This window comes from Oryctolagus cuniculus, chromosome 8 (assembly GCF_964237555.1).
Source record: "Oryctolagus cuniculus chromosome 8, mOryCun1.1, whole genome shotgun sequence".
Taxonomy (NCBI): Eukaryota; Metazoa; Chordata; class Mammalia; order Lagomorpha; family Leporidae; genus Oryctolagus; species Oryctolagus cuniculus.
The window spans coordinates 18313359-18326557 of NC_091439.1; the positions used below are offsets into that span (position 1 = coordinate 18313359).

The 13199-nt window shown below is 39.8% G+C and overlaps 1 protein-coding gene across 19 annotated transcripts in view; it reads left to right on the forward strand.

Annotated features, from left to right (window-relative positions):
- The window catches only part of SLC10A7 (solute carrier family 10 member 7), a 290444-nt gene that overhangs the window by 11865 nt on the left and 265380 nt on the right, over nucleotides 1-13199 (forward strand). For 13 of the 19 annotated variants that reach the window (XR_011378229.1, XR_011378230.1, XR_011378231.1 and 10 more), the window contains exons 3-4: nucleotides 3832-3968; nucleotides 10884-10959. Coding sequence is in view for 14 of the 19 variants with exons in the window: in XM_051820010.2 (XP_051675970.1) it covers nucleotides 3832-3968; nucleotides 10884-10959 (213 nt within the window). In the remaining 5 variants the exon portion in view is untranslated. Of the gene's footprint in view, nucleotides 1-3831; nucleotides 3969-10883; nucleotides 10960-12525; nucleotides 12819-13199 lie in introns of those variants that run through there. The other 6 variants (XR_011378233.1, XM_070047468.1, XM_051820019.2 and 3 more) reach the window with 2 other exon arrangements.

The window sequence follows — 13199 nt, forward strand, 5'->3', positions numbered from 1 at the left end:
ATTTCTGTGTACTTTTCCAGAGAAAATTCTATGTAAAATATAGACACTTATATCCTAGTATCTTTAAGTTATAGTATTTTTACACTGACACTTCATGGTATTTTACTTGAAAGGATATTTTGTAGTTTGTTTCATATGATATAAAGAATCCAGTTTCATTTTGTGTGCCAGATAATGTTCTTTTGTACAGGTGTGTCATGATATGGCTATTTTGGTAATTAGCAAGGTTTTGGTATTCCAAGTATATTGGCATTATCTACACTTGGGAACACAGGTGAAGAGATACACTCTGGAAGTACATTTGCTAGGTTAATAGTGTGTGCTGTTTAAATTGTTATAGACACCCTAAGTATCTAGGATGGTGCCAGGTGCTCAGTAAGTATTTCTAGAATTAAGGAATGAGTTGCCAGATTACTCTCCATAGATTGTGGCAATTTCCACTCTTTCTAGTGGCGTTTGGGAAAGATCCTGTACTCCATATGCTCATCATAGTTTTTAATAGCTAATAACACTTTCATTATACTTATTTAATTATTATTCTTATTTATTCTTTTGTAAAACTTATTTAATTATTCTCTGATTTTTGGACATTTGTTTCTAGATTTTGCTCTAACAGATGATATTTTGACCATCAAATTCTCTGTATAACTGTAACCTCTTTACATCCTTAGAATAAAAGCCTACACATAAAATTTGGGGTCAAGAATATAAATTATATTATGGCCCTTGATATATATCATCAAACTGCTTTTCAGAAGTGATGCCATCATCTTCAAAAAGTTGACAGAATTTGCATATTTTGAAAAATTTATGCATAGATTTAAAATTTTTGCACCATAGTAAACTTACTAATTTCATTTTCCACAAGCTTTTTGTGATACCATCCTGTTCCTATCAGAATTATTTTTTAAAAAGATTTATTTTATTTATTTGAAAGGCAGAGTTACAAAGAGAGAAGGGGATAGAGAAGGGTGGTTCCATTTGCTGGTTCACTTCCTAAAAGGCTGCAACATCCAGGGCTGGGTTAGGCTGAAGCCAGGAGTCAGGAACCTTATCCATGTTTCCCACATGGGTGCAGGAGCCCAAGGCCATGGGACATTCCCGAGTGTATTAGCAGGGAGCGGGATCGGAAGTGGAGCAGCAGAACTCCAGCTGTCACTGATACAGGATGCTGGTGTTACAGGTGATGGTTTTACCTGCTATGCCACAACACCAGCTCCCTGAAGTATTTTCAGATCTCTTCATTAGTGTATTCTGGGTAATTACTTTATTATGACTTTTTTTAAAATGAAAAATTAATATTTCTTTCATTTTTAAAGCACTTTTTAAAGATTTATTTGGTTTGAAAGGCAATTACAGAGAAAAGGAGAGAGAGAAAGAAAGAGAGAGTATCTTCCATTTGCTGGTTCACTCCCCAAATGGCCGCAATGGCCAGGGCTGGGCCAGGCCATAGTCAGGAGCCAAGAGCCTCTTACTGGTCTCCCATGTGGGTGCAGAGGCCCCAGGACTTGGGCCATCTTCCACTGCTTTCCCAGGAGCATTAGCAGAGAGCTGGATTGGAAGTGGAGTGACCAGGACTCAAATTGGCACCCATATGGGATGCGGGAGATGCAAGTGGAACCTGTCATGCCACAACACCAGTCCCATAATATTTGTTTCATATTTATCAAATGCCTCTCAGCATATTTAAATGAGATTTGGTCTCAAGCTTGTTGAGAATTCTCTGAACTGCCATCACTCAAGAGTTCTCTAGGGTGCAACTGTAAAAATTCTGATTTATTGTAGGGATGCCTCATTTTCTCTCAGGTCTCTCCAAGGATTTAATGTTGCTTCTGGTAGGCTGGCATTTCCCGGTGGCCATAAGGGAGATCCAGATTGCCAAGAATTCCTTAAATGTCATTAGGGACATCTTGTGACGAAGCAGGAACTGCTGCCTGTCTCCGCACAGTGTGATTGATAGTGTGAGTTGATGGGACAGGTCTCAGAATGTGACCATGAGTGAATTAGTCTGCATTAAATCATTGCTATTCATTATTATGCTTACTATTGTTAAATTCACATTATATTTTAATTCCATTTTTCATTAACTTATTTATTTTTATTTGTTTAATTATTTGAAAGGCATTGTGTATGGAGAGAGAGAGAGAGAGAGAGAGAGAGAGAGAGAGAGAGAGGCCTTCCATACACTGGTTCACTCCCCGAATGCCTGCAATAGCTACACTGGGCCAGGCTGAAACCAAGAGCCAGGAATTTCATCCAGGACTCCCATTTAGGTGGTGGGGACCCCATTACTTAGGCCATCATCTGCTTTCTCTCAATGTGCATTTGCAGGAAGCTAGATTGGAAGTGGAGGTGGGACTGGATCTCAGGTGCTCCAATATGAGACACAGCACCCCAGTGGGCAGCTTGACTGGCTGTGCTACAGTGCCCATCCCATCCTTCTCAATGTAAAGGTCATGACCTTTGGTGAACATCTCTTGAACATCTCAGTTGAGCTAGGGGATTGTTACAGTTCTATGTTTTCCACCAGTCAAAACTCTGGCTTCAGTGACTACTTGCTGATTAATTATTCTACTACTGTTTGAATTTGTTTTATTTCAACTGAATAACCACATAATAGAAATTCAAATGCAAATGTTTGTTGGTTTATATATACTTGAAACCCAGAGGTTTAGTTAATTATTCCTTTTTAGTTGTGAGACATACAACATGTGTGCCTGGTTTGCCATGTTGAATGTGTATCCTTTTTGCTCTTGGATCAGCTGTATGATACAGTGGAACAAGCACAAGTGGGTCTGATAACATGCTAGAGGTAGGCTTGGTTCTGGTCTTCACCTATAGTAACTCATACTCTAATGGGGTTGTTGTGAGAATTAAACGAGGTAACATTCCTAAAGAGATAAGTTCAGATCCTAGCATTTAGCTGCATTCAGTAAATGGTTTTTTTTTTTTTTTTTGACAGGCAGAGTGGACAATGAGAGAGACAGAGAGAAAGGTCTTCCTTTGCCGTTGGTTCACCCTCCAATGGCTGCCGCGGCCAGTGCGCTGCGGCCAGCGCATTGCGCTGATCTGAAGCCAGGAGCCAGGTGTTTCTCCTGGTCTCCCATGCAGGTGCAGGTTGGGCCATCCTCCACTGCACTCCCTGGCCACAGCAGAGAGCTGGCCTGGAAGAGGGGCAACCGGGACAGAATCCGGCGCCCCAACCGGGACTAGAACCCGGTGTGCCAGCGCCACAGGCGGAGGATTAGCCTATTGAGCCGTGGTGCTGGCCTGCATTCAGTAAATGTTAACAACAACAAAAAAATCTAAGGAGTAGATTGTAGAGGGAAAAGTCACTTTAAACTATAGACAATGACTGAGGAAAACATTCAAAAATTATTAATCATAGCCCAATAACATCTTGTCAAATTGAGGCCTTCTAGTTTTGGTGTAATGAATAGAGATTAATTATTAAATTTGGTTAAAATGAGATATGTTGTGCTGAAGTTTTTTAAAACTTTTTTTTATGCAGTTAAATATGTCCATTTGTTTATGATGTCAAGAATTCCCACATCTATACTGGTGTGAGGGTAGTTAGTTTTGTCCTGGTCCAAAATTTTACAAATTTGATATATTAGGGCATGAATGTTCCAGAAATTTTATATGAAAATACTATATAATCATCATGAGTAATATTTTTATTTTAACTTTGGTCTTTTATAGGTATGCTTAGAGATTTTAGCTATGAAGTAACTTACAGTCAAAAACTAACTCGTGATGTTATTTTAGTAATGATCTCTTTCCAGAAGTAGTTTTCTTATCTTTGTTTATTTTGTGCCTTCATATTTTCAGGAGCTGACCAGTGCTTTGGTGCACATAAAACTGCATCTTTTTATTCAGATCTTTACACTTGCATTCTTCCCAGCAACAATATGGCTTTTCCTTCAGCTTTTATCAATCACACCCATCAATGAATGGCTTTTAAAGGGGTATGTATGTTTAAATCCTTTGAGGATTTACCGGTGTGTCTCTAATGACTTCATTGTTTTTTATGGCAAATATATACCAGAGGCTTATATACTTATTTTAGAATTTTAATTTTTATTTATTTTAAAATGAGGATGGGGGAGACTGAGAGAGAGAGAGAGAGAGAGGGAGAATCTTTCATTCTGTGGTTCATTCCCTAAGTACTTGGCAATAGCCAGGGCTGGGCCAGACCAAAGCCTGGAACCCAAATGTAATTCCTGGTCTCCCACATGGGTGTCAGGGACTCACCTATTAGAGCCATCACTGTCTGCCTCCCAGTGTATGCATTTGCAGTTCGCTGGAATTGAAAGTGGAGCTGGGTCTTGAACCTAATCACTTTGGTATGGGATGCGGGTGTCCCAAGCAGCTTCTGAACAGCAGAACAAACACCTACCCCATGTAGGTTATTTTATAAGGAAAAAAAAACACTTTTAGCATTATTATCATTATTTAAAACGATATTCATCAAGGAGTTTCACCAAAGAATTATTTTTAAAAAATCTTAAATGTATCCGTGTAGTTAAGTTCAAGGTTGGACCCTTTTCTGGAACTTTTAAAGAGTGATCTTGGGAGAAAAATGCAAGGGAGAATGTCATATCTGTATGCTATAGACTGTCCATTGGATGTTTTGGCTTTTATAACTTACAAAACATCCACAGATAATGCTGATTCTGTGTCTTTTTAAAATGGATGTGAGGGGCTAGTGTTGTTGGGTAGCTGGTGAAGCTGCTGCTTGTGACACCGGCATCCCACATGGTGCCAGTTTGTGTCCTGGCTACTCTACTTCCGATCCTGTTCCCTGCTAATGGTCTGGCAAAAGCAAAAGAAGATAGCCCAAGTGCTTGGGCCCCTGCCACCCACATGGGAGACCTGCAATAAGCTCCTGGCTCCTGGCTTTGGCTTGGTCCAGCCTAGGCCACTGCAGCCATCTGGGGAGTGAGCTAGTGGATGGAAAATTTCTGTCTCTGTCTCTCCCTCTCTCTCTGTAACTCTGTAACTCTATCTATTTATTCAAATAAATAAATAAAATCTTTCAAAAAATGGATATGAAACAAAGAAATTATATATATAGAATTTTTTCATTTGTTTGGTTTTATGTTTGATATAATAGCTGAACTAACAGTAGATTTTTATTGGACTATTTTCTTTAATTAAAAATATTACCATGTTTATTAAAGGGATTTAACAATTTAACAAATTATTCAAAGCGTTTTACAAGTAACCACATTTTAGTGTGATATTATAGCCAAAACCCTGAACTTAAGAGTTAGAAGGTTGAGTTCTGACCCTGTCCATAATGTACGACATTAAGCAGTATTGTTTAATAGTTTTGAACCTCAGTTTTCTGGTCTGTAAAATAAAGGTAATCATATTTTTACTGCCTCCTTAATAATGATATTGGGTATATAAATTAAAGACACTGATTCACTGATTTATTCAAATCATTCATTTAATTACTGCTATGTACTAGAAATTATTATAGTTGTTGGAAAAACAATAGTGACCAAAACTGACAAAGTGCCAGCTAGTTTTGCATGTGGAAGAGACTTGGGGGGTGTAAACACAGGAATAAGTGATCAAGGTAGAAATAAGTGATGTGAAAAGAGTAAGACAATGTGATGTGGTTGAAAGCGGTTTGGCAGGCAAGCTGCTGATCAATTTAGATTGCAGAATTCTGAGGGCAGAATGTTCTAGGCACAGGAAATGATGCGCAGAACCTCTAGGGCAGGAACAAGTCTGATATGTGCTGTGGGAAAATAATATGGCATAGAGGTGGGAAAGGTAGACAGGAGCCTGGCAGGTGGAGACTTGTGGGCTATGTTCAAGCATTCAGATTTTACATAGCCTGCTGAAGGAAGCTGTTTGGGGGCGGGGATTGAAGTGTGGGAGTGATGTGGTCTGATTTATTCTGGCAAATGATTGTTCTGGCTGCTGTGTGGAGAACAGAAAGCAGAGGGGCTGAGAGAAAGCTAAGAGGCCAGCTTGCAGACTAGAATGGAGCCAGAGCTGTGCAATACTGATAAATGAATGTGTGGAAGGTAGACTTTAAAGTGAGTGCTCTCACCACCTGTGGATGGAGAAGATTGTAGGGTGAGAAGGAGTGGAGGAATCAAGTGTGGTAGGAGCCACTGGGTAATTGTGGCATCATTTACATAGCTGGGGGGAAAGAAGAGGAGAGGTGTAACTGTTTTCACTATAGCTTGAGTTTGGGAGAAGGAACATCAAAGCTCACGCAAAAGCATAAAATGCCATCTGAATATGATGACATCATTTTGGACAAACAATGTGCTATGCTTATCAAGAACCAGTAGTTACTGAATATCTAACAGGTATAGGGCACTCAAGGGATAATATTAACTTGTTTCTGTTTGTCTTTAACCTAGTTGGATACATAGGATAAATTGTGTGTGTGTGTGTGTGTGTGTGTGTGTGAGAGAGAGAGAGAGAGAGAGAGATCTACCAAAATGGGGTGTGTGATTTGTCACTTGAATGTTATAATTAGTTCAGCAGAGTTGGATATGGTGAAAGTAGAGTTCAGAGATGAGGCTTTAGTGGGAGACAAGATAAAATGTTTCTTTTGGGCAAACTTGCAGAAGACCTGGACCACTGGGGCGAGGAGTTTGCATGTGAAACTATAGATGATGGAGAGAGAGCCCATGAGTGCTGAACGAGAGAACAACGTGCTAAGAATTGGATGTCAAGGAAGATTAATCTGAAAGCATTGTACCAGTCCCAGTATGCTAAATGAAACAGGTGTATAGTTCTCACCTTACAGTCTTAAAGGAGTACACAGTCACCCTACTGTACTTACAGAAAGCTCTTTCAGCTCATTTCTCTCCCATCCCCTCTCTCCTTCTCCTTCCCCATTTGAGGGTACTATTTAATATGTTACCCTCAGGGAGGTATAAACTCCTACCTAAGAGTCACGGGTAAGGCATTGGAATGAAGATGCTCTGAGCACACACTCCTTGCCTTGCTCTCCTGAGAGGACAGTGTGGAGCAGACTGTCCAGCAGGACTTTGTAACTGTCCAGATGTCGGTGAAGGCGTCTGAGCAGTCATGAAGAGGAATGGAAAGCTGGTTATGTTGACTGATTGTTTATGAGGAGCAAGTAGAGTTGCATATAACTCCAGAGATTCAAACTGGATTGTTGGCGGGGGGGAGGGAAACACACCAAAATTGGCCTGGGGCAAATATATACTTGGCGTATTCATATTGCATATCAGAGTGCCTGGGTGCAAGTGCCAATTCTGTGCTGGATTCCAGTCTTCTGTCAGTGCGTACCCTGGGAGGCAGCAGCAGGTGATGGCTCAGTTCCTTGGATTGCTGTCACACACTGTTCCTGGCTCCCAACTCCAGCCTGGACCAGCCCCAGCTGTTGTGGACATTTAGAAAGAGAATTAGGGGTGTGGACTCTGCCCGCCTGCCTGCCTGTCTCTGTCTCTCTGTCTCTCTGCCTTTCTAAAAACAAAACAAAGCAAAAAAAAAAAAATCAAACTAAACAAAAAACTGTTCCCATTGACAGAAACAGTTAAATTCAGAGGGGAGATTACATTTTTATAAAATACATGAATTTGTTCCAGAGATTTGTTCTACAATACATGTTTTATATTAAAAATGGCTGAGTAGATCGTATATGTTTTCACCATATCAAAAAAATAACTATGAGGTGATAGATATGGTAATTAGCTTGATTGTGGTGATCATTCCTCAATTTATACTTATATCAAGATTGTTACACTCTAGTCTGTAAACATACAAAATATTAACTTATCAGTTATATATCAGTAAAGTTATACAAATAAAAAATATATAAATATAATATAGGATGTGTTTAGCTTGAAGTGCCAGTCATAGACAGCTCTAAATTTAAGAATGGAAGCTAGAGTAAGACATAAATTTGAATGTACAGGCTACAGACTGAAAATAGGATTGAAAAGAAAACAGGAGTCAGCAAAAAACCAGAATGGGCTGGGTGAAGGGAAAGAAGATAAATTAGAGTGGTGAAGTACAATAGTAACCAAGCAAAGATAATACCCTGACAAGCAGGGATGGGAGTAGAATGAATATGGGAAAGCAGACTTTGGAATCGGACTTTTGAAAATCACTGGTTCCTTTTCAGGTTGCTGCTTTTTCTAATAGAGAGGACAGAAGTTGCATTCCAGAAGAGTAAAGAGAGAACGATCTGTGGAGGGTGATAGAAGTAGATTACTCTTTGAAGAAGGCCAACAGTGAGATACAGTGGAAGAAGGAGGATTGTAGTTTGGGAAGGCAACAGTCTACCCTTTCTGTTAGTTATGTACATTTATGTATTGAATCTGCTGTCTCCATGAAGGCAGGAATAATGTCTTTTTAATACTTCTGTGTAGCATCTTGTTCATGGATGTCGTGTATATTCTGTTTATATAGTTTAGGTCTTTAAGAATGGGGAGAATTCCATGTTTTTGTTTTTGTTTTTGTATATAGAAAGGACAGGGCCAGAGAGGAAAGGATTGAAAAAGTTAGAATGATTGGAAATACCTCAGTGAACCTGTCCCTAGTGTAGGTGGTGGGGAGATAGAAGACCTGGGTGCCAGAGTTAAAGTTTAACTCTAGAGAGCTGGCTTTGTGAGTTTGGAAAAGTTACCTAACTTATGTCTCAACTTCAGTTTCTGGCAAAATGAGAAGAATAATAGTGTTCACCTTAAATTATTGCGAGGAATAAGTGACATAGTGCATGTAAAGCATCTAGAGTAGTATCTACTACAAATGATGAATGCTCAGTAGGTATTAGTGATTATGATGTTGAACAAATAGGAAGGTCAGAGGTTGGTCACTTATAAGATCACAGACTACTTCAGCATCTCTTAGAAAACTGGACTGTAAAAGAAGACCACATTGAATTAAATTGAGATGGAAATTCCATAAAACATCCAAATAAATGAAAACTTTTTTTAAAGTTTAGGTGATATATTTTATAAAAATGAATAAAAATAATCTGTGTTCACACCCATTCAAAATCCATGTAAGTCTGACAGATTGGGTCCTCTATGCCCCATGTGGACTTTCTACTCAAGGCAGCTACTTGCTCTCCCCAGAAGGCACATCTATATGAATTATGCGTAGTTTCAGAAAAATTTTAGTGTTTGGGCCGGCGCCGCGGCTCACTAGGCTAATCCTCCGCCTAGCGGCGCCGGCACACCGGGTTCTAGTCCCGGTCGGGGCGCCGGATTCTGTCCCGGTTGCCCCTCTTCCAGGCCAGCTCTCTGCTGTGGCCAGGGAGTGCAGTGGAGGATGGCCCAAGTGCTTGGGCCCTGCACCCCATGGGAGACAAGGAAAAGCACCTGGCTCCTGGCTCCTGCCATCGGATTAGCGCGGTGCGCCGGCCGCAGCGCGCCGGCCACAGCGGCCATTGGAGGGTGAACCAACGGCAAAGGAAGACCTTCCTCTCTGTCTCTCTCTCTCACTGTCCACTCTGCCTGTCAAAAAAATAAAAAAAAATAAAAATAAAAATAAAAAAAAAGAAAAAGAAAAATTTTAGTGTTTGAATTTACTACTCATATTTGAATTTGCTTGTCATGTAGTTTGTTTTCTATCATGGGAATCGGATTGAAAATAGATATATTAGAATTTGTTCAAGTACGAGTGAAACAATCTATGATTGGATCATGCCTGTTTCTATAATTTTATTATAACATCTTTTATGAAGTGTAAGTTTGAGAAATGCTGTTTTATAGAAAGAAATCCAAAAATGTAAACTTGTGTTTTATATTATTTTTTTGAATTTTGGAAGTGGTTTCGAAGTTTAAACCAAAGGACTTCTTAGAAAAGAAAGCAAATAAAAGATTTTATTTTATGTGAAAATGATCTCAGACTGTATATACCTACCAAATTCTGAATAATTTTGATTATCTTTTAGTGAATTATATACTCACTATAAGTAGCTGGGTTTTTTTTTAAAGATTTATTTATTTATTTGAAAGCAGAATTATAGAGGGGCAGAGGCAGAGAGAGAGATCTTCAATCTGCTGGTTCACTCCCCAGATGGCCTCAACAGCCAGAAATGGGCCAATCCAAAGCCAGGAGCCGGGAGCCAGTAGCTTCTTCCAGTCTCCCACATGGGTGCAGGGGCCCAAGGACTTGGGCCATCTTCCACTGCTTTCCCAGGCCATAGCAAAGAGCTGGATCGGAAGTGGAGCATCTGGGACTCAAACTGGCGCCCATATGGGATGCCGGCACTGCAGATGGTGGCTTTAACCACTATGCCACAATGCTGGCCCCTAAGTAGCTATATATATTTTTTTTAAGTTTTGAAAAGATTTTATTTATCTGGGGGGGGGGGGGGCGGTGAGAAAAAGAAGGAGAGAGAGAGAGAGAGAGAGAGAGAGAGAGAGAGAGCCTAGCATTCCTATCTGCTGGCTCACTCACCACTTGCCTGCAATAGTGGGGAAGAGAAGAGCTGTGAATTCAGTCTAGTTCTCCCAATCACTTGAACCATCACCACTGCCTTCCAGGGTCTGCTTTAGCAGAAAGCTGGAGTCAGGAGATGGTGCCTTAGCACGGCACTCTGATGTGGGGCAGGGGCAACCTAACTGGCATCTTAATCGCTAGGGTAAATGCTCTTCCCTGTCTTTTTGAGTTATATAAAAGAGCTTAAATAACTTAAAAATAAACTCACTCAAAGCCTGAGGGATGAAATGAGAGCTTGGAGCCTGTGCATTTGGAGCATCTTCTAGGCCAGGTCACCTCGTGTAGAATTGTCTAAACACAGAAGGGCAGGTGCATCAGTTAACACTGTTCTGTCTTCATTTGGTCAGCTCTGCCATTTTAGAGTGAATGAAGTGAAAGCTGTTTGTGATTGAAAAAGCCCTGTAATTGAATTTTCTTTTATTTTTCAGTTTGCAGACAGTAGGTTGCATGCCTCCCCCTGTGTCTTCTGCAGTGATTTTAACCAAAGCAGTTGGTGGAAATGAGGTGAGTCATGGGGGCTAACTTTATACTTAAGTGCATGCTGTGTTTTGAACGTAGTTTTAAACCTGAATGAGTCATGTTGCCGAAAACTCGTAACTGCAGCCACTGATGAAAGGAGCCAGGTGTGTTCATGTACCAGGGGGAAGCTCAGATTGTGGTCATGAATAGAATTTGGAATTTCAAAGAGAGGAGCAAAGGAGATGAATAAAGAAGCATTGGTGATTTCCTCTACTTCAGTGGGAGGTTGGGACACAGAGGATTGAAGATTCCAAGGAAAAGGACTTTTCATCCAAGACTCACAGAGGACAGCTCCTATGGCTGTTCTTTAGTTTCTAAGAAACCAAAACCCATCCAAATGGGCAGGGGGAAAGGTTGGTGATGAGGCCATAACAAGAGCATTCAGGCCAGTTCTCTAGGACAAGTTCAAAGAAATTATCCGACTGCTCGGGGACAGTGACAAAACGTGCTTGTGCATTGGGGTAGCAATCGCCCATTTCAGAAGCTTTTAAAAGTGTGTCTTTGTGGCAGAAAGGCCTTGCGATTCATACTGAGGAGCTTTTGGGAAAGCTTGTTCCTCCTCTTCCACTTTTATTTTCTCATTCAGAATACTATTGAATGAAGATATAATGAGTTGGTTCCCACTTCAATTCATTGCTATGATTCTGTTTTCTTAATATTATTTCATTGGTACTTACTTAATCCTTCAAAAAGTATTTATGAAGTGCCTGCTATCTTCTCTTTTAGAATAAGTTTATTAAATGTGATTAAGAAATATGAAGTGCAAGCACTTGGCTTAGTGGTTATACACCTCTTTTGATGCCTGTATTCCGGGTGTGGTTTGAGTCCTGGATATCCTTCCGATGCAGCTTCCTGTTAATGTGCACTGTGAGAGGCAGTGATGGTGCCTGAAGTGGTCCCTGCCACCCACGTGCGAGAGCTGGATTGATTTTCAGGCTCCTGGCTTTGGCCTGTCCTAGCCTTGGGTATTGCAGGCATCTGGGGTCTGAACCAGTAAGCTCTCTCTGTCTCTGTCTCTATGCTTTTTAAATAAAGTAAAAAATTTTTAAATTTATTGAATCCTTGCTGCATTTTTTAAAATAGGCTTAATAAAGCATACAATAAGCTGCAAAAATCTAAGCAATTTAAGGTTTTAACATATGTGTACACCTGTGACCCTGAAATCAAGATGAAGAAGCTACCCACCACCCTCAGAAGTCCCCTTGTACCCTTTGACATCACTTCCTCCCATTCTCATGACCCCTCCTGACCTGATTTCTGTCACCGTAGACTTGTGTGTGCTTTCTGGAGTTTTATATAAGTACAATAAGTATTCAATATGTCATACAATAAGTATTCTTTTATTTTTCTTTTCTGGCTTCTTTTACTCAGCACAGTTATATATTTTGAGATTCATCAATATTATATGTTTATTGCTAGGTAGTGTTGTTTTGTAGGCATATACCAGTTTATCCATTTGCCTGTTGATGGACTTCTGGGCAGTTTCTAGTTTTAGGCTGTGAATATCAATGGACACATCTTAATGTGGATATGTATGCTCATTTCTCTTAGGAATGGCTAGGAGTGGAATGACTCAGTCATCTGGTAGGTTTATATTTTAGTGCAAGGAAGAATCATCTATAGTTATAAATCATCTAAGACCTTCTGAGATGGACAGTTTACCACTATGTAAGCATTCTTTTACCACAGATATATGTTTAACTTTCTAAGAACACTGTTTTTTTTTTCTTACTATTTGTTGACTTCTTTATTTAGTGGAGGCTTAAGCTTATGATCATAAAATAAACAAAGTAAGTCATTATAAAAATTAAAAGAAAAACTAAGAAAGGAAGGAGGAGGGAGGGGGAGTGTAGATGGGAGGGAGTGTAGGGTGGGAAGAATCACTATGTTCTTACATCCTAAAAAACTGCCAAACTATTTTCCAAACTATTTGTACCATTTTATATTTTAGTTATGCTAAATAGAAATTATCGGGGACCTTAGCAGAGTGGCTTTGATGGAGCATTGGGACAAAAGCTTGTTTGTAGTGGGCTCAAAACAAAGCAAGCAAACAGAAAAACTAAAGAAGAAAAATGGAAAGAGAAGAATTACAGGTAGCTTTGAGGTTCTTAGTGATAAAAAGGAGAGGAATGGAGATATGTTTTTTTTTTTTTTTAAGTGCAGCTATGACAGTATATTTCCATTTTGGTGAGAATGGTACAGTAGAGACAGAACTATTGATATAA